The 24,499-nt window shown below is 36.5% G+C and overlaps 3 protein-coding genes across 4 annotated transcripts; 1 reads left to right on the top strand and 2 right to left on the bottom strand.

The window, feature by feature from the left end:
* Positions 1-1,719: 1,719 nt before the first annotated feature.
* LOC142628745 (uncharacterized) lies at positions 1,720-3,334 on the bottom strand. The gene is made up of 3 exons (XM_075802786.1): positions 3,008-3,334; positions 2,735-2,899; positions 1,720-2,391 (listed from the first exon to the last, which is right to left on the bottom strand). Exons 1-3 carry the CDS (start codon positions 3,332-3,334, stop codon positions 1,720-1,722), a joined length of 1,164 nt encoding a protein of 387 aa, XP_075658901.1.
* Positions 3,335-5,573: 2,239 nt separating this feature from the next.
* Positions 5,574-6,918, bottom strand: LOC142628744 (uncharacterized). The gene is made up of 3 exons (XM_075802785.1): positions 6,565-6,918; positions 5,815-6,460; positions 5,574-5,725 (listed from the first exon to the last, which is right to left on the bottom strand). Exons 1-3 carry the CDS (start codon positions 6,916-6,918, stop codon positions 5,574-5,576), a joined length of 1,152 nt encoding a protein of 383 aa, XP_075658900.1.
* A 3,165-nt stretch (positions 6,919-10,083) lies between these two features.
* On the top strand, positions 10,084-23,171 carry LOC142629365 (purple acid phosphatase 3-like). 2 transcript variants are annotated; one of them, XM_075803346.1, is made up of 7 exons: positions 10,084-10,284; positions 19,014-19,170; positions 19,604-19,711; positions 20,342-20,469; positions 21,899-22,027; positions 22,153-22,220; positions 22,307-23,171. In XM_075803346.1, exons 1-7 carry the CDS (start codon positions 10,090-10,092, stop codon positions 22,521-22,523), a joined length of 1,002 nt encoding a protein of 333 aa, XP_075659461.1. In that variant the 5' UTR covers positions 10,084-10,089; the 3' UTR covers positions 22,524-23,171. The 2 variants fall into 2 exon arrangements, with proteins under 2 accessions (XP_075659461.1, XP_075659462.1); XM_075803347.1 differs by lacking the exon at positions 20,342-20,469 and having other exon boundaries at positions 19,604-19,707.
* The last annotated feature ends 1,328 nt before the right edge of the window (positions 23,172-24,499 follow it).

The following is a 24,499-nucleotide window of genomic DNA, read 5'->3' as shown; positions in this document are numbered from 1 at the left end:
GCAGAGTAGAAGAAACTGAGATCCGGTTAGCTGAGGAATTGGTCGAGGTGTGTAGGGATTACTGCAAGGAAACTTGGGAGAAATCCCTTGACCTTGTAGGGGTTTATGCTTCCTCGGAGTGGAGGCAACCTGGGAAAGTGTACTACCACCCTAACATTTGTGAGATCCTAGTTGCCCCCACACCTTCTCCTGCCATTGCTCCAGAATCTTCTAGGCAGCCCCTTGCTACACAGAGCCTTCCTCTGCCCCCTGAAGCTTCCAAAGGATCCACCCAAACTAGTGATGAAGGCCAAAATGGCGAGGTTGGCAAGGATAAAGGTAAGGGCAAGGAGGCCAAGCCCCCCTCCGAGACCAAAGGCGATGCTAAGGCCAAGGACAATGCCAAGTTCAAGAATGCTGCCAAGGTCAAGGCTGATGTGGCTAGAGTGAAGGAGGTTGAAGCCAAATCCAAAGAGGTTGATCTCACGGTCAAAGACACCAACACCTCTCAATCAAAGAAAAAAGAAGACCCTCCTCCTCCAGCCAAAGAAAACCCTGCTCCTACATTCAAAATTTAGCTTCTAGGGTTTTATTTCTTTTATGGCCATCTTTCTCATCTTTTGTAATTTGTTCTTTATATTTTTTTTTTTTTTTGGTGATAGCATTTTGCCACTATATGTAAAGGGATCTTTTGTAAGCAAATTGCCTCTTCCTAAGGCTTAAATTAATGAGAATTGCAAGTCCTTTATTCATGGTGTTTATGCATGTGTTCTTCTCTTGTGTAATTTATATTTTTCTTAGTACTAATTTAGTAGGATAACGAGACGTGCCCCATTTTAATATCTACATAAATAATAATACTAAAACAAACATTACTAAATCCATAATTTCAATAAAACACATTTTTAACTCAATAATCCATACTTCATATCAAAGCTATCATCCACATCATTTCCCTTAAGCCTAAAGATTTTGAGGAAGTAATCAAATACTGACCAGGCAACATATATACATACATATATATATATATATATATATATATATATATATTTAATATGCTTACAAATACTTTAAGTGATGCTCATGAACCTCAGTTTTTCCAAATCACTGTGGTCCGTGGAGCAAAATGTAACCAAAATAAATTTCCACACTTAGAAAAATAATAGAATATATCAATTTTTCCCAAGGCATGTGGTCTGAGGAACCAAGCATAACCAATGTTCTGTTTGATACTTAGAGAAATAATGGAAGATATCAATTTTTCCAAGATATGTGGTCCGAGGAGCCAGGCATAGCCAATGTTCGGTTTGATTCTTAGAGAAATAATGGAAGATATCAATTTTTCCAAGGTATGTGGTCCGAAGAGCCAGGAAAAGCTAAGGTTCTGTTTGATTTTTCAATTTTTCCAAGGTATATGGTCCGAAGAGCCAGGCATAACCAAGGTTCTGTTTGATACTTAGAAAAATAATGGAAGATATCAATTTTTTCAAGGCATGTGGTTCAAGGAGTCAAGCATAGCTAAGGTTCTGTTTGATTCTTAGAGAAATAATAAATGTAACGCATAAAGTAATAGGCTACATATAACTGGAAAGACTTTCATTAATAATAATACATTCGTAGGTTATTTACATTCGAGGAACGTGGTACAACATTTTCATCCAGATCTTCAAGATAATAAGCCCCTATTCCAACTACTAAGGTGATGCGATATGACCCTTCCCAGTTCGGCCCTAACTTTCCCTAAGCTAAATTTTTTGCAGTACCCAAAACCTTCCTTAACACCAAATCCCCTAGCGCCAGTGGTCTTAACTTCACGTTTGAGTCATAACCCTGTTTAAGCTTGTGCTGATAGTATGCTAGTTGAACCATAGCACTTTCCCTTCGTTCTTCAATCAAATCCAAACTCCTTTCTAACAATCCATCATTTTTGTTTGGACTAAAAGAGCTCGTCCTCAGCGTTGGGAAACCTATCTCGAGAGGAATTACTTCCTCGGCCCCATAAGTTATTGAAAAATGAGTCTCTCCTATGGACCTACGAGGTGTAGTCCTGTAGGTCCAAAGGACATGTGGCAACTCTTCCACCCATCTCCCCTTAGATTTATCAAACCTCTTCTTAAGCCCATTAACTCTTACCTTATTAACAGCATCGGCCTGTCCATTCCCTTGTGGATAAGCCGTTTGTAATACCCAGATCGCCGCAATATCTTCTAAAGGCATTACTATCAAATTGAAAACTATTATCTGAGATAAGGGTATGAGGAATTTCAAACCAGGTGACAATATTTTTCCAAACAAATCTTCTTGCATCCAGATCCCTGATATTTGATAGTGGCTCGGGTTCAACCCATTTAGTGAAGTAATCTGTGCCGACCAGCAACCATCTCCTATTCCTTGCTGCCTTGGGGAAAGGTCCTACAATATCCAAGCCCTATTGAGCGAAAGGCCAAGGACTGGATAGAAGATTGAGGACACCCCCTAATTGATGAATGTTAGGAGCAAACCTCTGACACTGGTCACACTTCTTTACATATTCCAGTGCTTCCTTCTGCATATTAGGCCACCAGTATCCTTGGGTAAGGGTTCTATGAGACAAGGATCTTCCCCTTGTATGACTTCTTCAAATCCCCTCATATAATTTTTCTAGAAGTAGCTCTATTGCTTCAGGGTGTATACACAGTAGGTATAGTCTAGAAAAAGAGCGTTTGTATAACTTTTGATCCTCGGATAGCCAAAATCAAGGAGCCTCTCTACGTACCTTGTCAGCTTCAGATTTTTCATCAGGTAAGATATTCTCCTTAAGGTATAGCACAATGGGGTCCATCCAGCTAGGTCCCACCTTGATCTGATGAACACGGACTATATCCACATTCATCTTGGTAGGCACACACAAATCTTCCACTAAAATAACCCGAGACAAACTCTGTGTTGAGGACATTACTAGGGTGACTAGAGAGTCAGCATGAGTATTTCAGAGTCTGGAGATTTGCACTAAAGTAACATATTTAAAATTTGATTGCAAACATCTAACCTGACTTAAATACTCCTGCATCCTTGGATCTCTGGCTTCTAACTCCCCTTCCACCTGGCCTATAACCAATCTTGAATTTGAGAACATCTCCACATTTTTCCCTCCCATTTTCTGAACCATGGTTATCCCTACCAATAGAGCTTCATACTTGGCTTCATTATTTGTGGCCAAGAAACCCATGCTCAAAGATTTCTCAATGACGATCTTATCTGGAGATATTATAACCAGTCCCACTCTAGATCCTCTTTGATTTACCGCACCATCCACGTACACTTTCCACAACAGATATTCTTTCTTAGAAATCATGCCAACTGATTTTTCATCCATGTCTGACTTCTTTGTATTTTCTTCTAACGAAGGTTCTGTGAATTCGGCCACCAAGTCAGCGAGAACCTAGCCTTTTACAAAAGTGCGTGGCATACATTTGATATCAAAAGCCCCCTGAATTTTTCCCCACTTGACAATCCTTCCCGTATAATCAACACTCCGAAGTAGAGACCTGAGCGGGAGTTGGGTTAAGACCACAACTGTGTGAGACTGGAAGTAATGGGGAAGCTTACGCGTAGCATACACCACTGCCAAAATGGCTTTTTCCAGTGGTAAGTAACGGATCTCAACTTCATGCAATGATTTACTTAATAGACTGGCCTCTGAACACCATTGTCAACCCTTATCAGTACCAAGCTGACAGCATGGGAAGCCACAGCAATGTAAGTAAACAACACTTCATCCACCTCGGGCCTGGACATAATAGATGGCCGAGAAAAATATTCTTTAAACTGTTGAAAAGCCAAAACACACTCCTCAGTCCACTTGAATCCTTTCCATTTATTCAGCAACTGGAAGAAAGACCTACATCTATCCACGGACCGAGAAATAAATCGATTTAAGGCAGCCATCATTCTTGTTAATCTCTAAACTTCTTTAGGATTCCGAGGTGGCTGCAAGTTGTTTATGGCTCTAACCTGTTCAAAATTGACCTCGATTCCATGATGAGTGACCATATACCCCAAAAATTTGTCTGATCCCACACCAAAGCAGTATTTGGAAGCATTAAGGCGTAGCTTGTGTTTCCTCAGTATCTAAAAGATGCTTTCAAGGTCCTCCACATGCTCGCACACTACCTTACTTTTCACCACCATGTCATCTACGTAAACCTCAATGCTTTTATCTAGTTGTGGCTCAAACATCCTGGTCATCATCCTTTGATAAGTAGTCCCTGCGTTTTTCAAACCAAAAGGCATTACTTTGTAGTGGTAATTTCCTGTAGGAGTGACAAAAGTCGTTTTTTCCTAATCATCCAAGGCCAGGGATATTTGATGATATCCTTGGAAGGCATTCAGAAAACTCATTCAAGGATGCCCTACAGTGGCATCCACCAGTTGATTAATGCGAGGCATGGGAAAAGGATCTTTGGGGCACGCTTTATTCAAATCAGTAAAGTCTACACATACTCGCCATTTTCCATTCTTCTTCTTGATCACCACTGTGTTGGCCAACCAATAAGGATAAAAGACCTCCTTGTTAGCTCTCACCTGCTTGAACTTGATTACTTCTTCCTTGACAGCCTCAGAATGTTCCTTAGATGATCTCCGAGGTGGTTGCTTTCCTTGGTATGATAGCGGGGTTAACATTCAAATGATGACAAATGAAACTCGGATCGACCCCAAAGGCCTCGTAAGCATTCCAAGAAAAAACATCAATGTTTTCCCTAAGGAACTTCATCAATTTTTCCTTCTCCTCAGGAGGCAACTAGGCTAACCTTGCCTTCTTATCTGAACTAACACACCATCAACATTCTTCTTCGAATTTCAATCAACAAAAAGAAAGAGGAATTCTGAATAAGATGGACTACTAGAGCCACGGTAGCGAGCCATAAGCTAGCCTTGTCGTAGTATTAGGAGCGATGGAGCTTGCCCAGTGAAAGGAATATGTAGCGAGTCACGGGAATAATAGAAAAGCACTCTTCGGGGCTCACTATCACCTCTATTACATAACCTCTCTCTGGTCTACTCTCCCTCCGAGAATGGTCACTCAACCCATGCCCCACGAGTGAGTTGCCAAGTGCTCCCTAGGAGGGCAGTCTACCACAAGATCGAGTTAGAGCCTAAAGCCAAACCCCCATATACTTAGACTGGGGCTGGGTTTAGAAGATGCCCCCCCCCCCCCCCCCCCCCCCCAACTAGTATTTATTAGTTAAGGGGATTGGTTGAGCTCAGGAAAAAATTTCAGGAACTCATTGAGGCCTATTTATATTCTAGCCTCCAAGGCAGTTTTTCCCTAAGCCTACTTGAAAATACCTCTGTTTATCATCACTTATAGAAACTCGTTCTAAACCTTCACATTCTGCTTCCACCACTAGATCCTCTGATAACACCGGCTCCTTTAATTGCTACAAACCGTGTGTATTTGATGCCGAGGACTCCCCCTCAGTTTGATGTCTAATGGTGGCCACCATACACTGCCTAGCCGTAGATTGGCTTCCAATCAGCTCCTTAACTTGGTCGTCAGATGGATACTTCACCTTCAAATGCAAAGTGGAAAGGACAGCCCCCATGGCATGAAGCTAGGGTCTTGCCATAATGGCCGTATATGGAGAATACGCATCCACCACAATAAAGTTGACTTCTACAACTTCTATCCCCGTTTGTACTAGCAACTTGACTTGCCCCATTGGTATAACCATCTTTCCATCAAAACCTACTAGAGGTGAATCCTCTGGTTTTAACCCCAACCCCTTATACAAATCGGGATACATAATTTCCGCCCCACTACCTTTATCCACCAATACACGCTTCACGTCGTACCTCCTATCTTGAGCATGACCACTAAAGCATCATCATGTGGTTGTATAGTTCCAACCTTATCCTTCTCCGAGAAACTCAATGCTAGTTGGATTGCAACCTTAGCCCTCTTCGAGTCATAATTAGAGTCCTCGGGTAGCGGTCGAGCTACAGTCATTACATGGGAGGGACACGAACCTGTCCTCCCAGGAGCGGCAACAATGACATTAATGGTGCCCAACAGAGGCCTTGAAGAAGTGTTCCCTTGGGTGTCTGAGCCTATATGATCAGCTTGCCCATTGGGCCTATATAAGAACTGTTTTAACCTTCCATCTCTGACCAGTTGCTCCAAATGATACCACAAGGTTTTGCAATTCTCAGTATTGTGTCCGCGCTCCTGGTGATATTGACAATGAAGGTTCTGATTGCGTTTAGCTGGGTCTCCACTCATCTTATTAGGCCATTTGAAGTATGACTCGTTCTTGATCTTCTCTAAAATTTGATGAGCTGGCTCTCGGAATACCATGTTGACTGCCTGTGGCACAATAGCAGCCCCAGTCTGCCTAGTAAAATCTCGCCGAGGACGATTATCATTATATTTGTCCGACCTGAAGTCCCTCCTATCCTGAGAGGCCACCTTCACCTTTACTTTACCCAATTGCTGGTCCTCCTTAACCGTTTATATTTATCGATCCGGTCCATAACTTAGTGCACACTATTAATCGGTTTCCCCATTAACGACTTCCTCACACCATGCTCGGCCGGTAAGCTGACCTTGAAAGTTCTGATGGCCACATCATCAAAGTCCCCATCAATCTCATTGAACATCTCCCTATACCTGTCTGTGTATGTTTTTAAGGTTTCACCCTCTCGCATAGTCATAGACAACAAAGAATCCAAAGGTCGAGGAACTCTACTACATGTAATAAAGCAAGATCCGAACGCCTGAGTGAGTTCCTTAAAGGAATCAATAGACCCTGATCCCAGGCCATCAAACCACCTCATTGCGACAGGCCCTAAGCTGGATGAGAAAACATTGCACATCAAAGCCACATTCTTGGAGTGCACAGCCATTCTCTGGTTGAAATGGCTTACGTGCTCCACAGGGTCAGTTCGACCATTATACATGGTGAACGTTGGCTGAGTGAAACGCCGAGGAAGTTTTCCCTCTTCAATTTTACGTGTGAAGGGTGATTTAGAAATTTAATTCAGCGCCCGGCTCATAGCATCAGTTCTCAGACCCCTACTGGATGAACTCCTATTCCTGCGATTATGGGGGTTACTCTTTTCGTATGAGTAAGACTCACTAAGGGGTGTTCTTGACCTAGGCCTGTAGCTACCCTCCTCATTCTCACTAGAAGAAGAGTCAGAAATGGACAGAGCTCGCCTCCGTCTTTCGTGACGTAACTATCTCCTCAAACAGTCAATTTCCAACTGCATGGCCCTGGCATTCTCCTCATGGGAGACTCTGCTTCCACTTTATGACTGACTCTTACTAGTATGGGTGGTATGTACACTTCCCTCTCAGTCTCCACCTCATTCAAGATTGAGGAAGTCATCTTGACGTTGGGACCCCTTAGACTCCACCTGGTGTGGACCTGAATTTGCAATAACCAGACCTTAGACTCACTAAAAACCAAAGATTTTCACAGACGGCGCCAATTGTAAGGTCGTAATTTGTACCTAAGCCCAACAAGAGGAAGGGTATAGGCCCAAACAACCCAATACAATAAATTTATAGAGAGTGGGTCAAAAAGCTTATTTCTAATGAGCTTAAACGGTAACAACAGTGGCCCAAGATTACAATATAATAAGGATGGATGGGTTTATATGATGAAACTTGTCCTCGGACTCAAGCCAAGGATTAGATTCTTATATTTCTTCTATCTTAAAGATTAATTACAGATATCCAATCTATAGTGTTTTCTCTTCCTATCTCCCGATGCCCCTCTTCTCTGGGACCTTCCTCCTTCTTATACTTCTTCCCCTTCTTCATTTTTGCTCTTCACGTGTAGATCTAGACTGCTCATGTTGATACTTGTCCCATCAGCACATTCTTGAAGTCTTTAGGTAATAGTTGTAAGGTTGAAAATCACTGTTCAAATATCACTTCCTCATTCATACGGCCAGAGACTTAGGTACAGAGCATTCAATGCGGTGGTAGCAGCTTTCTCTAAGATATTTCCCAACTGTTCTTGCTCTCTGTGCCCCGTGAAACATATCTTCATCCACAAGACCTCCTAAAAGATCATTCTAATCAACATGACATACCATCTAACCTTTACTTCACTTAGTCGAGGAAATAACCCTCTTAGGATTATTTCTATTAACTTCTTCCGCCATAGTTTGCTCGTGGGTCTCTAAGTTTGACATCCTTATTACCATCAATCCGTCTTCAGACAGGTTAACATCTTTGGACAAAGTCCATGGCCCAAAAACGCATCTTGGTCCTTTTATCCCCACAGCTATAATACATATTTTTTAAAGAAAAAAAAAATACATTTATTAATGGTTTATTAAGTTATAAACACAAATTTATTGTATTTATTTGTGTGTGTGTTTTTTTTTATATGCGTACACGCAAAGGACTATGAAAAGAGTCAGGATAATTATATGTTTTTCAACTGACCCTACTTTATGTTCCACGTCCTACTATCAGCCTACAAATACAAACCACCCACAGCTTTAATTTAGGCACTAATTTTCTTTACCTTGAGCTTTTAGGGTAGGATAAGTACTCCTCATGACGCTTACTTGTGAGACCTCCATTTCTATTCTTCTTCTTCTTTTGTTTTTTTGATGGGATATTCTTCTTCTTCTTTTTCCATGTAAAGTAGTCTACCACTATCTTGTGAATTTACAATATCTCCCCAAATGACAGCCAGTCCCACTCATGATTCAACTTTCCAAAGATGATTTTTTTTATTTCTCGTATGTGTCCTGCACTTCATTTCAACCAAGACTTCCATTAATTAACTTCCAAAATAGAATTGAGAAATGTTATCTTTATAATATTTTCACAACAAATTATAGTTGATAAATTGTTATTAGTTCTAACTTGAATTAATTTATAACTTAAATTATTTTTTTGTCCACTCATAACCACACATAACAACTTACTATCTATTTAGGATATATTATGAAATTGTTATAGACATAGCATTTTTTTTAAATTTTCCCAATCAAGATGACATGAGTATATGACCAAATAAACATGGCATGTATATTTTTTTTTCCTTTTATATACATAGATACGATCAGATTTGAATTTATAACTATAATACACCAGTTGATATATTTTCATCTCTTTAAGGCATGCTGGTTTCTTAATTGTATGAGTCACTTTTTTCTGCTATTTTTTTTTTAAATTTATGTGAAGTAAACTATTCTAGTTCCAATAATTTTTTTTTTTTAATTTCTTTATGTTTTTCTCCCTATATATGTGCTATACATATCCTTCAAACATATTGACCCAGGCAGGTATATATGTGTCTTCTTTTCTTTTCTTTTTTTATTAAAAAGTATTCAACAATTGAGGTCATTCCTTGACCCAGCCCAATGTTACTTGTAATAGCATCTTACCCTTCATTGGTTCCTTGCTTCTAGTAATAGCCACAACTATTCCTTCTTTCTCCATTAAAGAATCCATTCAAGTGGGTGTGTGCCGTACCACCTATAGAGAAGCCCGTAATTAAAAACTAACATTATGAAATTGGGCCAGCCAAACTAAGTTCCGTTTGGAAACAAATAAAAAAAAAGAAAAGAAAAAGTAAAATTAAAAGTTAGTTGAATAGTATTAAAAAGTGCAATAAAACTTATAAATAATACAAAAAAAAAATAAACTAAATAAAGAAAAGAAGATTTGAAAGAAATTGGCAGTGGTGTATATACAAAATAGTCTAACTCTTAAATACACAACATAAACTTTAAACCTTTTTAATTCTCACTTATTTTTTAATGTGAGATTTACTCACTGTCTTCTCTTTTAAGAATATTAAGTACTTTATACTGACTTGAAAATATATATGATTATATTCTTTTCTGTTTTATTTCGCAGAAAGGACTGTTAGCAATATTTTATTTTCAAGGAAATCGAATACTTGCATCATTGAAGTTTCTGAGTAATTCTTTACGCAAATACCAATATTTACTCCCTTGTTATAATCTAGATTTTTTTTCTCTCTTTTTTGACTCTTATTGCATATTTTGCACGTCTTCTAACTCCTAAGCTATAAAAGGAACGTTGGTTCAACAAAGCTCCCATTTTTTTTTTCTCATTCCATTCCAAGCATTGCAACCATGGTTTCTCCGTCCCACAATTCCATGCTTTTCTTTCTTTTCTTTACTGCAAATCTTTGGGTATGCTTTGTTCCTTCCACAGCAGAGCTTCAGCGTTTTGAACACCCCGTGAAAGCTGATGGGTCTCTAAGCTTTTTGGTCGTTGGAGATTGGGGAAGAAAAGGACTCTACAACCAATCCCTTGTTGCTACTCAGGTCATTACACAATATTCTCCTCTTCTTTTTTAGAGTTCTTAAATCAATTACTTTGATTTATCTGCTTAAAAATTCCCTAATTAATATATATTTAAACACCCAAAAACCAAGCTTATCTTCATGATCAACATGCATGTGTATGTGTATTTACATATGCAATTTTTTTCATAAATCTTTTTGACACTTTGATAATCAATATGTACACGTAGTGCTGTAAAAGCCAAATAAAACTAGATTAATTAATATACAAGTAGTTCCCTGTCTAGTTGGATAAAACTGTCACGTACCAGACATATTTGGTGTCTTTGTTTGCTAAAAGCAAAACAAAATAATGCGATTAGATACAAGTAGCTCTATATCTATTGCATTGTTTGCTCTCTATTGTACAACACGAGAATTAGAATTCAAATCCTCCTCTCCTCCTCAATGCTATAAATATTGAATTAAATAAACACTTAATAGGATAATTTCTATTAAGAGATTAAAAGAATTCATGCATTATCCATGACGGCAACCTTATTAAAAGATTCAAGTTTTATTTTTTGCAGAATACGTAAGCAATTAACTAAGAGTAGGTTTTATATGTAGGGAAATTAGTAATAATATCTGTCTAGTACTTAATATTTATAAACTAGTAGGTCTTAATTAATTCAATTAGTAAAGTCTCTGATAATTGAATAATAGATTCTAGGATTCAATCCCCATCTACAGCATCTGATAATAAAAAATTATCATCAGAAAAAAGATATCAAAAGTTGAAACTCTCCAAAAAAAAAAAAATATTAATAAACTATATATTCAGCAAAAAACACCATTACCAGCCTTTGTCTTCTCCCACTCAATCTCTCCCTCAGAAAGGAATAATTTCCACTCTCAGCCAGTCAAAAAGGGACACGCTTAACACCAATTTTCAAAAGCAAAAGACTGTTCTGGCAGGTAGATTACAATTTCTCGTGGATTACAATCTCTCTCTCTCTCTCTCTCTCTCTCTCTCTCTCATATGTAATGGCAGTTTCATTGAAAGAACTGGGAAATAACAAGCTCATTTCTTAACTTTTACCTGTGTTTACATATATATATATATATATATATATATATATATATTTATTTATTTATTTATCACTTTAACAAATATTTTTAAAGTAATTGTTAATAAATCATAATAAGAAACTTTTGTCAAAATTTTTATGAGAAATATAACCTTTAAAAAATATATTAGTAAGTTATTTTAGAAAAATTTGTATGAAAAAAATAATAAATTTTTAATATTTTTTAATTTATCATAAAATATTTTTAAAAATAAATGATTAATGCGTCCATATGGATATTAACTGGAGCTAGGGATGACAATTCGTGTTCGCATGTCGGGTTCGTGTCGTGTCAAGTCATGAGTATTCGACAACATAAGTCAACACTAATCCAACATGTTTATTAAACGGGTCAAGATTCCTCAACCCTAACACGACCCATTTATTAAACGGGTCAGTCATGTTGACCTGTTTATTAGATTTTATCAAAATGAAAAATAAAAATTAATGAAAAAACAAACAAATAAATATTTTTAATATAAAATTCAAAACTAACGAGTAACTGCATCACAAATAATCATTCCAAATTAAAGCATATCCCAATATCACAAATAATCAATCACAACATGTCAAAGAAAATAAATCACAAGAACTAATAAGTTTATATACTTAGAGTTTAAAGAGTATATTGGTAAAATATCATTTAATTAAACGGGTCAAGCGGGTCAAACAGGTTCTATGTGTTCAACACTAACCCAACCCATTTATTAAACGGGTTAACCGTGTCAACTTGATTATGACACGAACCCATTAAATCTCAACCCATAACCTGTTAATTTCGTGTCGTATCGTGTCAGATTTGCGGGTGGTGTCAAATTTTGCCACCCCGAACTGGATATATAGAAATTATCGGTTTTGTCAAAAGTTCAATTATGAACTAGTCATTTCACCGACGAAGGTCTTTTGCTTTTGGAAAATTGTCGTTTACTACATCTACAAACACGCTGAAGGAAGGAGAAAAGGAGAAGATTGAAAAAAATAAAGAGAGTCAAAAAGAGTTTTTGACATTTCTTTTTTTTTTTTTTTTGGTCAAACACAAAATTGCATTAAAACTAAAAATTAATCCGGCTGTTACCTTGCAAATTAATTTTGTGAGAAGCTATATTTTGTGAGAAGCTATAATGATTTCCACCACGGGCGGTGGAGACAAAAATACAACAAAAAAGTCTAGGCTACTGCACCTAATTTGACCAACGCATTAGCACACTAATTAACCTCTCGAAAGACGTGCATTATTTGCTTGTTAGGAATCTCTCTTTCTAGGTTCTTGCAATCGGTCAACAGAGGTTATATTAACAAATTAGTAGAATTATTGTTCATGAGCAAAACAACGCTTAAGGCATCTAATTCAATGATGAGGTTGTTCAATCCCATTTCCATAGCCAATATCAGACCATCTCTGAGAGCCCAAAGCTCAGCCATGCAGCTGTTGGTACGCCCAAGAGGCCTAGCATACCCCTTTAGCCATTGCCCTTCATGATCCCTTATCACATCGCCCCCCCTGCACTTCCGAGGTTACCAAGTGCTGACCCATCTAAGTTTAGCTTCACCCATCCCACCGGTGGCTTCACCCACCCCACGGCAATAAAAGTTTTGGCTTTAGGGTGTTTAGAATTCATGCCAATGGAGAAGAATTCCACACTATCTTTAATGCTTCTCTTGAAGGTTGACCGATCCACCTTACCTGTTCTAAAAACAAAACTGTTTCTGTGCAGCCATAGGTGCCACACTCCCATAGGAAACAAAACCTTCCAAGGAATGCCCATAAAATTGGATTTAATGTTTGCCTTACAGTTGGTTTCGAGCCACTCACCAAGGGGAAGGTTGAAGGTTCCCCTCAAGCAAGTCGGGTACTGGAGTTGCTACCAGAAATCACGAGCAATCACACAGCCTCTTAAAAGATGATTAATAGTTTCATTGCTTTGGTGGCATAAGCTACATATGGGGTCAAGATTTAAACCCCTTGAACCCAAAACATGCCCAGTAGGAACACTATTGTGCAGACAAAGCCATAGAAAAAATTGAACTTTAGGATGAGTTTCAACTTTCCACACCCAAGCCACCGATATAGTTTCCAGGTTCAACGGGTTTAAACCCCTTGCCCGTAAGTAAGCTGACTTCAGAGAGAAAAAACCATTCTTGGAAAAGGCCCACTGAAGTAAATCCTCTGCCTCACGGTTACAAGACAATGGAATAGCTTTAATAATATTAAGAATATGATCAGGCAGCTCAAAGGATAGACATTGAGCTTTCCATACATGGTTTATGTCAAAACATTGTTTAACTGAAATGAGATCTTCATCACGGTTCAAAGGTCCTTCAATAAGACTTCGTAATGTGCCCAGAGGAAGCCAAAAGTCATTCCAGACCTTAACTGTCTCGCCATTCTTCACAAACCACTTTAGCCTTTAACAAATACTGGACCACCCTTCTTGCATGCGGCCCAAACACTAGAGCAGGGAAGCTTTTTTCCTTCTTCAGTCACTCTACTGGGGGAGAGGTATTTAGCCACAAGCATTTTTGCCCAAGGAGCCTCCTGTTCACATGCTAGTCTCCAGCAAAGCTTAGCTAAGTTTTTGACATTTCGTAACAGCTTTCGAGGCGCTGCCGAAGAAGAATTGGTATAGGGTGAAAACGGGGAAGTTCAAAGGAAACTTCATCTTGTTTAAGTCATAGTAGTTGTTATCGTATAATATGCAAGCGATACTTGATATTTAATATATTGTGTACAAAAATTTTCATATCACGCATATGGACATATTAAAAATGTTCAAAAATCGTCCAATAAATAGGTGTCTATGGTATAAATCATAAATATCATAAGGTATATAGATATGTGAGCTAAAAATTAGTTTTTTATTAAAATTTGTGGTTTTATTTTATTTACAGGGATGGTTAATGTTTTAAGTGTTAATTAAGGTGCATGGTCACATGACTATCCTCAATGCTATAAATATTGAATTAAATAAACACAAAATGTAATGGGATATTTTTTTTTTTCTTTTTTCTTTTTTTTTTTCTTTTTTGAGGAGAAAATGTATAATGACATTAACACAAGAAAAGGAATACAACAGGGGCCAAAGCCTACAACAATCAACCAAGACCTGACTGAATCAGGTGATCTAAAAAAGGCGGAAAAACATCTTTCCAAACATAACTGACATTATTACACTTGGCAAACTGGGCGAGCTCATGAGCAGCCCTGTTGTACACTTGGCAAATATCTTTCCAAACATAATAGGATATTTTCTAGTAAGAGATTAAAAGAATTCATGCATTATCCATGACCGCAACCTTATTAAAAGATTCGAGTTTTTTTTGCAGAATACGTAAGCTATTAACTAAGAGTGGGTTTTATATGTAGGAAAATTAGTAATAATATCTATCTTGTACTTAATAAACTAATAGGTTCTAGTTAACTCAACTACTAAAGTCTTTAATAGTTAAATAATAGATTTAGGGTTCAATCTCCGCTTATACCAAAACCGCACACGATTAGTGTCTTAATCTGATGATAAATAGCTGTGGGGGGGTAAAAGCTCTTGAATGAACATTTGGGCTTTGGGCCTAATTGGTTGGTACTAGTTTGTTTTGATCAAGGTCTCTAGGCCCACAAGTCAGTCCGCATTATGGAGGTCCGAGAAATTGTCCGAGGAGGAGTGTCTCCTCGGACAGGCTCAGCAATGACCCTGGAACTTGCTAAATGGATTAGAGGCAAGATTCTGGAAAAACTGATGGGTAAAAGGGTGACCCAAGCATCCTTTAGAAGCAAGGATGTGTGAGAAATATCTGAGAAAAAAGCTGCTATCACCATATTAAAAGCCCTGCATCTACCTTCTTGGCCGCATTAATGGGGAAATGACTCCTGAACAGTAGAAGTCAGCCTTCCTGCTATTATTTGAAAACTTCAAGAAGGTGGTGGATGGGACAAGTATCTAAAGGGAAGATTTGTATGACACGTAGATGAACTAGTGAAGAAGAAGAAGTATATAAGGAGACGAGAGAGGAGAGAGAGGGGGACCAGCCCCTTAGCTAAAAAAAGAACTAAGAATTGTAAACTTTGGCATAGAAAGAAAATATTTATACAAATCATTCTCGACTTGCGTCCGAGGAGGTCTCTTTGTCATACTTGTTTATCATTTGCACAGATTGTGGCACTCTAGCCTGTTAATTGAACTTCCAACATCCCAAACCTAGGTTTCAAATCTATACTCTACAAATTTAATTGTATAAGGCTCAGTGGGTCTGAGCCTATCATCTGCTTTTGGGTCCGGGTACAATTGTGCGCTTACAACAGCTATCATAAAAAATGAACGTCATAGGTTAAAACTTTCTCAAAAAAATAAATATTAATAAATTATATATTCAACCAAAAAAAAATGATAATAAACTATGAATGTGTCAAATTTCTAAACAAAGATAACAGAAAATGAACTTGTAGGCCAATAATTAAGTGAGGAACAAGTAACAGCTGCCCAATCAAATTAAGGTGGGCCTCAACATATTAATTTGAGTCAAACAAGCTTTACATCTAGAATTTCTTTCTTTGGACTGGACTTTTATGTGGTTCAGAAATACTCATAAACCTTAAGTTTAATTAAAAAAAACTTAAGGACAATCCGACAAAAATATATCTCTAACTTTACTTAAAATACCTACAAAATAGATAGCTCTCCTACTAATCCATGACTTAAAAATAAATTTATCCAAAATAAAATAAATAAAAAATCATGTGATAAGGCTAGTCACGTGTGATAAGGCTAGTTATCATATACTAATGAAGATGCTTGCCTCTGCATTGATCAGCTAATGCCGTGCAATAACTATACTCCCAAAAGGATATTCGATATAATATATGCATATTTCTTTTCTTTTTTCCCTCCCTTTGACTCTTGTGGAGAAGTAAAGCCCACGTCATTAAACTATGATAGACTACGATGTTTCAGAGGGCAATTTCCTTGCACAACCCAAATTGATCCGTCGAAAATACACTACAAATCCTCATCAGCCATGTAAGGACACAATTCGAACTCCCGATCCACAATAAAAAAAAAAAGGGCTTGAAAGGTCTTTTTACAATAAATTTGTAGAGAGTGGACTTGTAATCTAGATTTCAAAGGTGGTTTAAACAACAAAAAAAGAACGGGCTTTGGGCCCAATGACACAAATAAGGAGTTATCTGTAAGAATATGAATGAAAGCTCCTCCTCTAACACAATCCGAGGATAGTTTATAATATTATTTCTCAAGGTTGATTACAATTGTGGATCGTCAGATTATCATATCCTATTCTTTCTCTTTTCAAAGAAAAGCCTCTCCTTCTTCCGAAGGTCACTTCTCTTATTTATACTTCCTCTTCCTCCATTTCTCATCTTCCATCTCATGGTTATAACGCTAGTTTTAGATACTTGTCCCATCAAATTTCCCTGAAGTCCTTTAGAGTCAGGGACCAAGTTCCAAACCTCATGCTCAGGTCCCATTTCTCCATTAATGCAGTCAGTATATCAATTGCAGCAGAGTTTTTAATATGTGGGCGGTGATAGCAGCTTTATCTTAGATATTCCACCACCCTTTCTATTGTCCTCCACGTGTACCGTGTCTTCCCGAAACCATATGAATTTCTATAACATAGCTTGGGGATATTAAACCTCTCTTTCTATTACCTCGGCTTTACTATCCGAGGACAAAGCCTTCCTCGGACATAATTATTCATACATTATCACATCTTTACCTAGCATTTTCTTTACGAGGTACATTCACACACCCCTAGATCATTTGATGTCCTCAGATTGGACTTTTACCCCAAGAGATACTTTGGGCCGTTCTTTATAAATTACTGGGCTCAATGTCCCTACAAGCCACATAATGAATATTTTTTTGGTATCTATATATGCTAATTTGTAATTTCACATCAATCCTTCTCTCCACACTTTTAATCTGCGCATAAAATAAAAGATAAAACTTCTTAACAATGGCTCTTTCTAGAAAAAGAAAAATATATTATGATTTTTAGGAATCAATTTCTCCTTTTCTAAAAGGAAACTTTTTTTTTTTGTTGTAAATTTAGGCAGAATTATGCTTGCATTGCTAACACATTTATTCGTTTTTCTTTTCTTTTCTTTTTTCTGAGAAACAGGAGTCACTTTCATCTGAAACTAATAATTGATGGAACCATCAAATAAAAATAATAATAATAATAATTGATAGATACAACATGCTAAATAAGTATTCAATAAAAACCTTTTTTGCAAATTCCTCTCCCTTTGGTAATAGTCAATTATAAAGTGATAACATGAATATTACAGATTTTACTGTCATAAAATTTCAAATTGATATGTCAATTTAAAAACATAACATAAAAAAGTAATTAAAAAAGTATTTATTATATTGTTAATGTGTCATTAATCATATATATTATTATATCAATATTTAAATATTTTATAGTAAAATTAGTTGTAGTTTTTGCATTTTCATTTTCCACCAACCAAGTACTGGCTGATCATACAATGGTAAAACATGTTAATATCATTCTGCCAGTTCATGTCAGCATATGCATTGATTCCCTTTGATTGCAATATTTTGTGGAACCTTCAGAGGAGGAGTTTGGACAATTTTGCTTTCACATTTGGTATACACACACATGCATCCTCCAATGACTAAGCAACTACATGTGAAGATTATCACACACACACAAAAAAAAAAAAAAAAAGCAACTGCATTTGAAGACTAATCATTCTGGTCTTTATTCTCATTTAGACTAAATTTCACTAGGCTTTATCCCAATCGTTTTTTTCATTGTATCAAGATTTCAATAATAAAGTATATCCCTTTGTGCTGTTTATTTTTAGGACTCATATGGCTGAATTGAACCTACGTCATTTATGATAACAAATGTCCTATTATATACTTTACCAAAAAAAAAAGACGACCTATTATATTCCAAGTTTCTAACTACCAGTTTTCTTTCCAGCAAAAGAAAAAAAAAATTATATTCCAACTACCATGTTGAAATGAAAAAGTGGAAAGTGGAAACACAACCCTCATTATTAGTTCCTAAAAAATATTTTGATATTTTTCTTTATATTTTCTTCTTCTTCTTTTTTTACGGCCAAAAGAGTTTTAGCTGCACATTAATAATATTCTTAAAGATGTAGCTATCAAAAGGATCAAAAATAGCTAGTTGTAAAGACTAACAATCTGGTCTCCAAATAATTAGTTTTGGAACTAATATAAAAAGAATGGTCCGGTTAATGTATGCCCTCAATTATCCATTTTAAGAAACATTTTAGGTAAAATTGAAAAAATTATCAAAAAAGTTAATATATTTTTCATTTTCTCATAAAAATTTTCTTAAAATGATTTATTAATATATACTCTAAAGACATACGATAATAAAACTCTTAAAAGAAAATGACACCTATTATTAAGTGATAAAAACTGTGAAGTTGAGGAAACAAATTGCGGAAAATTGTACTTGAAATTCTAAAGTTGCCTGTGGCCTATAAAATTTTAATTACGCACTAAACTTTTCCACACAAAACATTATGAAAAATGCATGGTTTACTGAACTTTGTAGTTTGTACAGCTTCTTTTATCTTTATACAAGCAATTAAATTTTTTTTTCCTACTCCTGAATTTGTAGATGGGAGTAGTTGGGGAGAAACTAGACATAGACTTTGTGATATCAACTGGGGATAATTTCTACGAAAATGGATTGACAGGGGTGTCTGATCCAGCATTCAATGAGTCCTTTATCAATATGTACACTGCCTCAAGCTTGCAGAAACAATGGTATACTGGTAAGGTTCGCCTAGCTAGGATTTACTGTTAATTATTCTTGCAACTAGTTCCCTTGAATCTTAACTTTTTCTTTAAAATACTTTAATGAAGCATAAAATAACAATTCTTTTTCTGATAATAAATTTGTGAATAGATTTGAGTTTTATTAAAACAAAGATTTAAAATGATTTGGTATACAATTTCATTTCAAATTCATTATATCACAATTTTTTTTAACAAAATCTCCAAAACCCAAAGTCAGTAAATTTATATGTAGCTATTTATACTAGCAATTATTCTTTAAATCCCTCATTTCAAATCCTCAAATCCATATGCAACAAATGGTAACTTTTCTTTTGTATGAATATTGATATTTGATACATAGCTAGTGCTCAGGCAGGGTAGAATTAATCAATGTATTCCTAAGTTTTATTCATATTAAATTTTCAACAGTTTTGGGAAACCACGACTACAGCGGCGATGTAGAGGCACAACTGAGTCCCATCCTCACGAAGATGGACCACAGATGGCTTTGCTTGAGATCTTTCATTGTGAATGCAGGTATTCAATTTTTGCTTATTAATTAGAATGAAAAAATCATCTATATGTGATATTAATTTCTTGGAGAGATCCAGTCATAAAACTAGAGATGGATAAGAATACAATCATACATGATCTTACATTCTCGTTGTTTGGATGTGTTTATTTTGAAATGTGCGTGATTCGTAAGGTGAAATATATGTTAGTACTACTTTTGCACCGATACATATATAATATAACGACGAAAAATATCATGGTTTTTTTTTTTATACAAGATAGAATTTTTACTCTAGCCTAATCTAAGTGTAAATGTGTATAAAACTCCCTTCTGGAGATTTGAACCCCAGCACTAGCCTCCCACACTCCATTTATACATGTGAAGTAACCATCACACCAAGGGTGTGCGATGGTAATATCATGGTTAAAATACCACCTACGTTTCCTTAATAAATAAAACCACCTACATATTTACAAAATATTTTTCATTATTTTTATATCTATTGCATACGTACATTTTGGGATCATCCTTGTTATTTTCTCTTGAATTTTAAAGCATACTCGGTAAGGGTAACTATGTTATATACAACATCATATAAATGTTACAAACAATTACTTAAAAATAAAGCAATTTTTTGGATTTCCATTTTATAGGATTTGTGGAGTTTTTCTTTGTGGACACAACTCCATTCGTGAATGAATATTTTACTGACCCAAACGAGTATACCTATGATTGGAAAGGTATTTTGCCACGACAGGAATATCTTTCAAACCTCTTGAAGGTAACCTAAGATTCTTCTCTCATTGGTTTTTTTTTTTTTTTTTTTTTTTTTGGAGGAAGGAGAAGGGGGAGGAATAGATAAAGCCTTACATATCACTTATAAAGCCAGCATCGACATACACACGTATATTCTCGTTGATAATTTCATAGCCAGATATACAAAAACACACATATATATGATGTAAATTAGTAAATATTCCGGACAACCCATACTCTCTCATCTCTAATGATCAATATTGTTAGAGATATATTAGCCCATTAGCATAAGCCCAAGCCTAATTCTACTTTGTGTGCAAGCCAAGTTTCCTACTTGTACTAGAAGCCTATTAGTTTAGGGTTTAGTCTACTATATATACACATGTTATGGTTCATTGTAACACAGGATTTGTTCTACACTCTAATATATTATTGATGTAGCCCTTTAGGGTTTCCTCTGTGGATGTAGGCCGTTAGGCTGAACCACGTAATCCTCTTGTGTTATTGTGTTCTATACTTTATGCTTTCGCTTCCGCATCCATAATAGCATATTCAACATGGTGTATCAATGCTAATATTTAACATGGTATCAGAGCTGCCTTCCTATGGCCATGGTTTTCTATCCTTACGGTGTATTAAGAGCAATCTTTGTCTTCCTCGGTGTTTCTTCGCTGCTTTTATCTTCTTTGGTTTTCCACTGCTGCAGTCAAAATTCTCCGGTATAGTCATGTCACCATTAGAAGTCACATCAACACTGCAAGACCATTGCCTTTCTCAAGCCACCGTCAGAGAGCCAAACTTCATTCAAGGGATCTTTTCAACCTAATCAAATCTCAAGATTTTATCAAGTTTTCATCTTGAATTTGAGAAGGGGGTGTTAGAGATATATTAGCCCATTAGCATAAGCCCAAGCCTAATTCTACTTTGTGTGCAAGCCAAGTTTCCTACTTGTACTAGAAGTCTATTAGTTTAGGGTTTAGTCTACTATATATACACATGTTATGGTTCATTGTAACACATGATTTGTTCTACACTCTAATATATTATTGATGTAGCCATTTAAGGTTTCCTCCGTGAATGTAGGCCGTTAGGCTGAACCACGTAATCCTCTTGTGTTATTGTGTTCTATACTTTATGCTTTCGCTTCCGCATCCATAATAGCATATTCAACATGGTGTATCAATGCTAATATTTAACAAATATTATCTTACAAATGGTATATATTGGAAATGCAAAACTTTTTTTTTAATTTGTTAATGTGAGTGTCCAGAACTCTTCGGGCATTTGTTTATTCTTCATGAGTGATTATATGGAGGAATCCCTAGGAGGCCTTCCTAAAATATTGGCTAGGAATTTGAACCAAAGACCTCAACCACACTTAGTGTATCACTTGAACCTCCTTACGGATTGGCACACGAAGGTACTCATTAGTTTTGATTTTGGTTTTGCAATAGGATGTGGATTCAGCATTGAGGGATTCCACGGCAAAATGGAAGATTGTGGTCGGTCACCATACAATCAAAAGTGCTGGGCAGCATGGTATCACTATAGAGCTTGAAGAGCAGCTTCTCCCAATCCTTCAGGTAATAGACTAATATTAATAGTAAATATATTCTAATTAGTTAAGTTTCCGATAAAACCGTACAATTTTTTGGTAAAAGATTATTGTAATCGAAGTAACAATTTCCTAAATCCATTGTATTTTCAGGCAAATAATATTGATTTGTACGTAAATGGGCATGACCACTGCTTGGAACACATTAGTAGCACTGACAGGTTAGTGTTATTATTATGTGTGAAAATAATTCACAGAATTTAGTTTTACTTTTAACACCTAATTAATAACATTGTTCTTGTGGCAGCCAAATTCAATTTCTAACAAGTGGAGGTGGCTCTAAGGCATGGGGGGGTGATATTAGGGAGTGGAACACTGAGGAATTGAAGCTATATTATGATGGACAAGGTTTTATGTCAATGCAAATTACTCAAACCCATGTGGATATTGTGTTCTATGATGTTTTTGGCAATGTTTTGCACAAATGGGGCATCTCCAAAGGCCATGACGCTGCCGAATTATAAAGAGAAATATATGCTAGCAGTACCATGGACAAAAATCTCCACTTGTCCAAGAGAGAGATCGGCGGTAAAAAAAGAGGAAGCATGAATATACTTGTTCACTAGGTTAAGTTTGCTAACTACCAAAAAATGATTTTTTATTTTTATTTTTTCCTTCCATTTTACTCAATTACTAGCCGTATCAAAGTTAAAAAAAATGCATACACTTCATTAATGTGGAAGTAAGAGTATCAAGTAAAGAACAAGACATTTGTAATATTATGATTTGTTATAAGGTAAATTAAATTGGAGCCTCAGATGGGTAGATTAAGTGGTTGATGTTTGAATCAAAGACACTGAAATAGTAGTACTAGACATGGAATGAAGGCACCACCCTCAGCTTTGTCTTGGTGTTACACATTGCAAATCAAAGAGACAGAAACAAGGGTGGTTGTGTTTATTAAATAAATATTAGGTGAATTGAAGAGGCGGGTTATGCTTCAAGCCTTCAACTTCAAGGGGCTTCCTGCATAGAAAGCGTTGATATAGCTATAGCTCAAATGAACCTATGCTGACGCTTCAAAGACCTATAGCGGCGTTTTTAAAGTATCGGAGTAGACTTTTTTTGCAATGCTGGTTTTTCATATTTTGGGAGCGGTTTGGAGGCTTTGAAAGAAGAGGTGGTGACGAGTGACTAGTGAGGCCTTGTTAGAGTTATCACTAAGAGATAATATGTATATAACATCCATATGTTGCTTTTACACCAAGAGGAAGAGAGGGGGTGAAAGGGAAGGTAATTTTTTATAGTGGTTATATACATATACTGTGGAGGATGAGGAAGGGAGATTCAATTCAAGGTTTTGTGCAATTTTGGATAGTTCCACTAGAGAAATTTTTCTTTTCTTTTTTATATAAATGAGGTCCTCTTAATTGCATGCGTGTGATGTGTCCAATTCATTCACTCACTACAAAAAACATAACTTGTTTTGACCCATTTTTTCCAAGGGTTCACCGAAAATGGTTGAAACAAATGCTAAAAACTGGCGCCCCTAATTAAAATCTGACTAATCTTCTTACAATGGTCATTAAAACCCTTGAAATAAACTAAAACACTAAAATCGCGCGTAATTGTTTCCTCCAAATTTTTACATTCTTCAACGGAATTCTAACACAACCCTCGGAATAAAGTCTCTCTCTCACACAAACTCAAAATTCAAAAAACTAATTTTCGAATAAAGCCTTTGCTCACTCTCTTAGAAAACCCATTTTCATTTTGTTCAATGGAGAGAATGAGAACTCTTAGAAAATTCTCTCTCTCGGAGCTCATCTCATCTCCGACGATAGGTTGAGGCGCGGTGGTCGGCGATCCTATCTTCAACGATAGTTAGAGACCTCTCCTCCGCCCCTTTGTCTGATTACAGGTCTCTCTCTCTCCGTTTGTTTCCCGAGAAAAAAAATTTTGAATTTGGAAATTACCTAGTAGAACTTTGCAAAGAATTTTTGGTATTCTCTCTTGCTTTCTCTCTCTCATTCTCTCCATTGATATTTCTCAGAAAAGACGATTCTGGTTACCGAAGGAGCCGTTTCATTGGCTTTCACACTGTGGTTCAGCTTCTGAATGAAGGCTTTAGGGTTTTGATCATCGACGATCTTGATAATTCCATCACCGAAGCTGTTAATAGGGTTAGTGATTTGTTCGGCCCTAAGCGTTCTCAGAATCTTGACTTCCACCTGGTAAATTTCTGTTTTGTTTGGTTACCGAGAAAATGAGGGAAAAGAAGGTTAGAAATTAGAGATTCTTGAATATCTTGAGCAATGCTGGTTTTAATTTTAGGGAGATTAGTATTTTCTTTAAATTTTTTTTAACAGTTTCTTGGCAACCAAACGGTGGCGTTTTGAGGTTTTTGGCTTTTGGTTACATTACGTGTTGGTTTTATTGCAGGGTGATCTTAGGAGTAAGGACTTGGAGAAGCTCTTTCCTCAAACACAGTATGTTTAAT

Source organism: Castanea sativa, chromosome 3 (assembly GCF_040712315.1).
Source record: "Castanea sativa cultivar Marrone di Chiusa Pesio chromosome 3, ASM4071231v1".
NCBI lineage: Eukaryota > Viridiplantae > Streptophyta > Magnoliopsida > Fagales > Fagaceae > Castanea > Castanea sativa.
This window is presented reverse-complemented; position numbering and strand designations above follow the sequence as displayed.

Excerpts from the sequence above, each read along its gene's own strand:
- LOC142628745 (XM_075802786.1), bottom strand. The coding sequence starts at position 3,334 with ATGGATGAAAAATCAGTTGGCATGATTTCTAAGAAAGAATATCTGTTG. Across the intron at positions 2,900-3,007 it reads TGCAGGAGTATTTAAGTCAG|AGTTTGTCTCGGGTTATTTT; the intron begins GTTAGATGTTTG and ends TCCTCAACACAG. Across the intron at positions 2,392-2,734 it reads AAAAATCTGAAGCTGACAAG|GACCTTTCCCCAAGGCAGCA; the intron begins GTACGTAGAGAG and ends TGGATATTGTAG.
- LOC142628744 (XM_075802785.1), bottom strand. The coding sequence starts at position 6,918 with ATGTATAATGGTCGAACTGACCCTGTGGAGCACGTAAGCCATTTCAAC. Across the intron at positions 6,461-6,564 it reads TGGCCATCAGAACTTTCAAG|GAGGACCAGCAATTGGGTAA; the intron begins GTCAGCTTACCG and ends TAAACGGTTAAG. Across the intron at positions 5,726-5,814 it reads GGTCATGCTCAAGATAGGAG|AGGATTCACCTCTAGTAGGT; the intron begins GTACGACGTGAA and ends GGTTAAAACCAG.
- LOC142629365 (XM_075803346.1), top strand. The coding sequence starts at position 10,090 with ATGGTTTCTCCGTCCCACAATTCCATGCTTTTCTTTCTTTTCTTTACT. Across the intron at positions 10,285-19,013 it reads AATCCCTTGTTGCTACTCAG|ATGGGAGTAGTTGGGGAGAA; the intron begins GTCATTACACAA and ends CTGAATTTGTAG. Across the intron at positions 19,171-19,603 it reads GCAGAAACAATGGTATACTG|TTTTGGGAAACCACGACTAC; the intron begins GTAAGGTTCGCC and ends AATTTTCAACAG.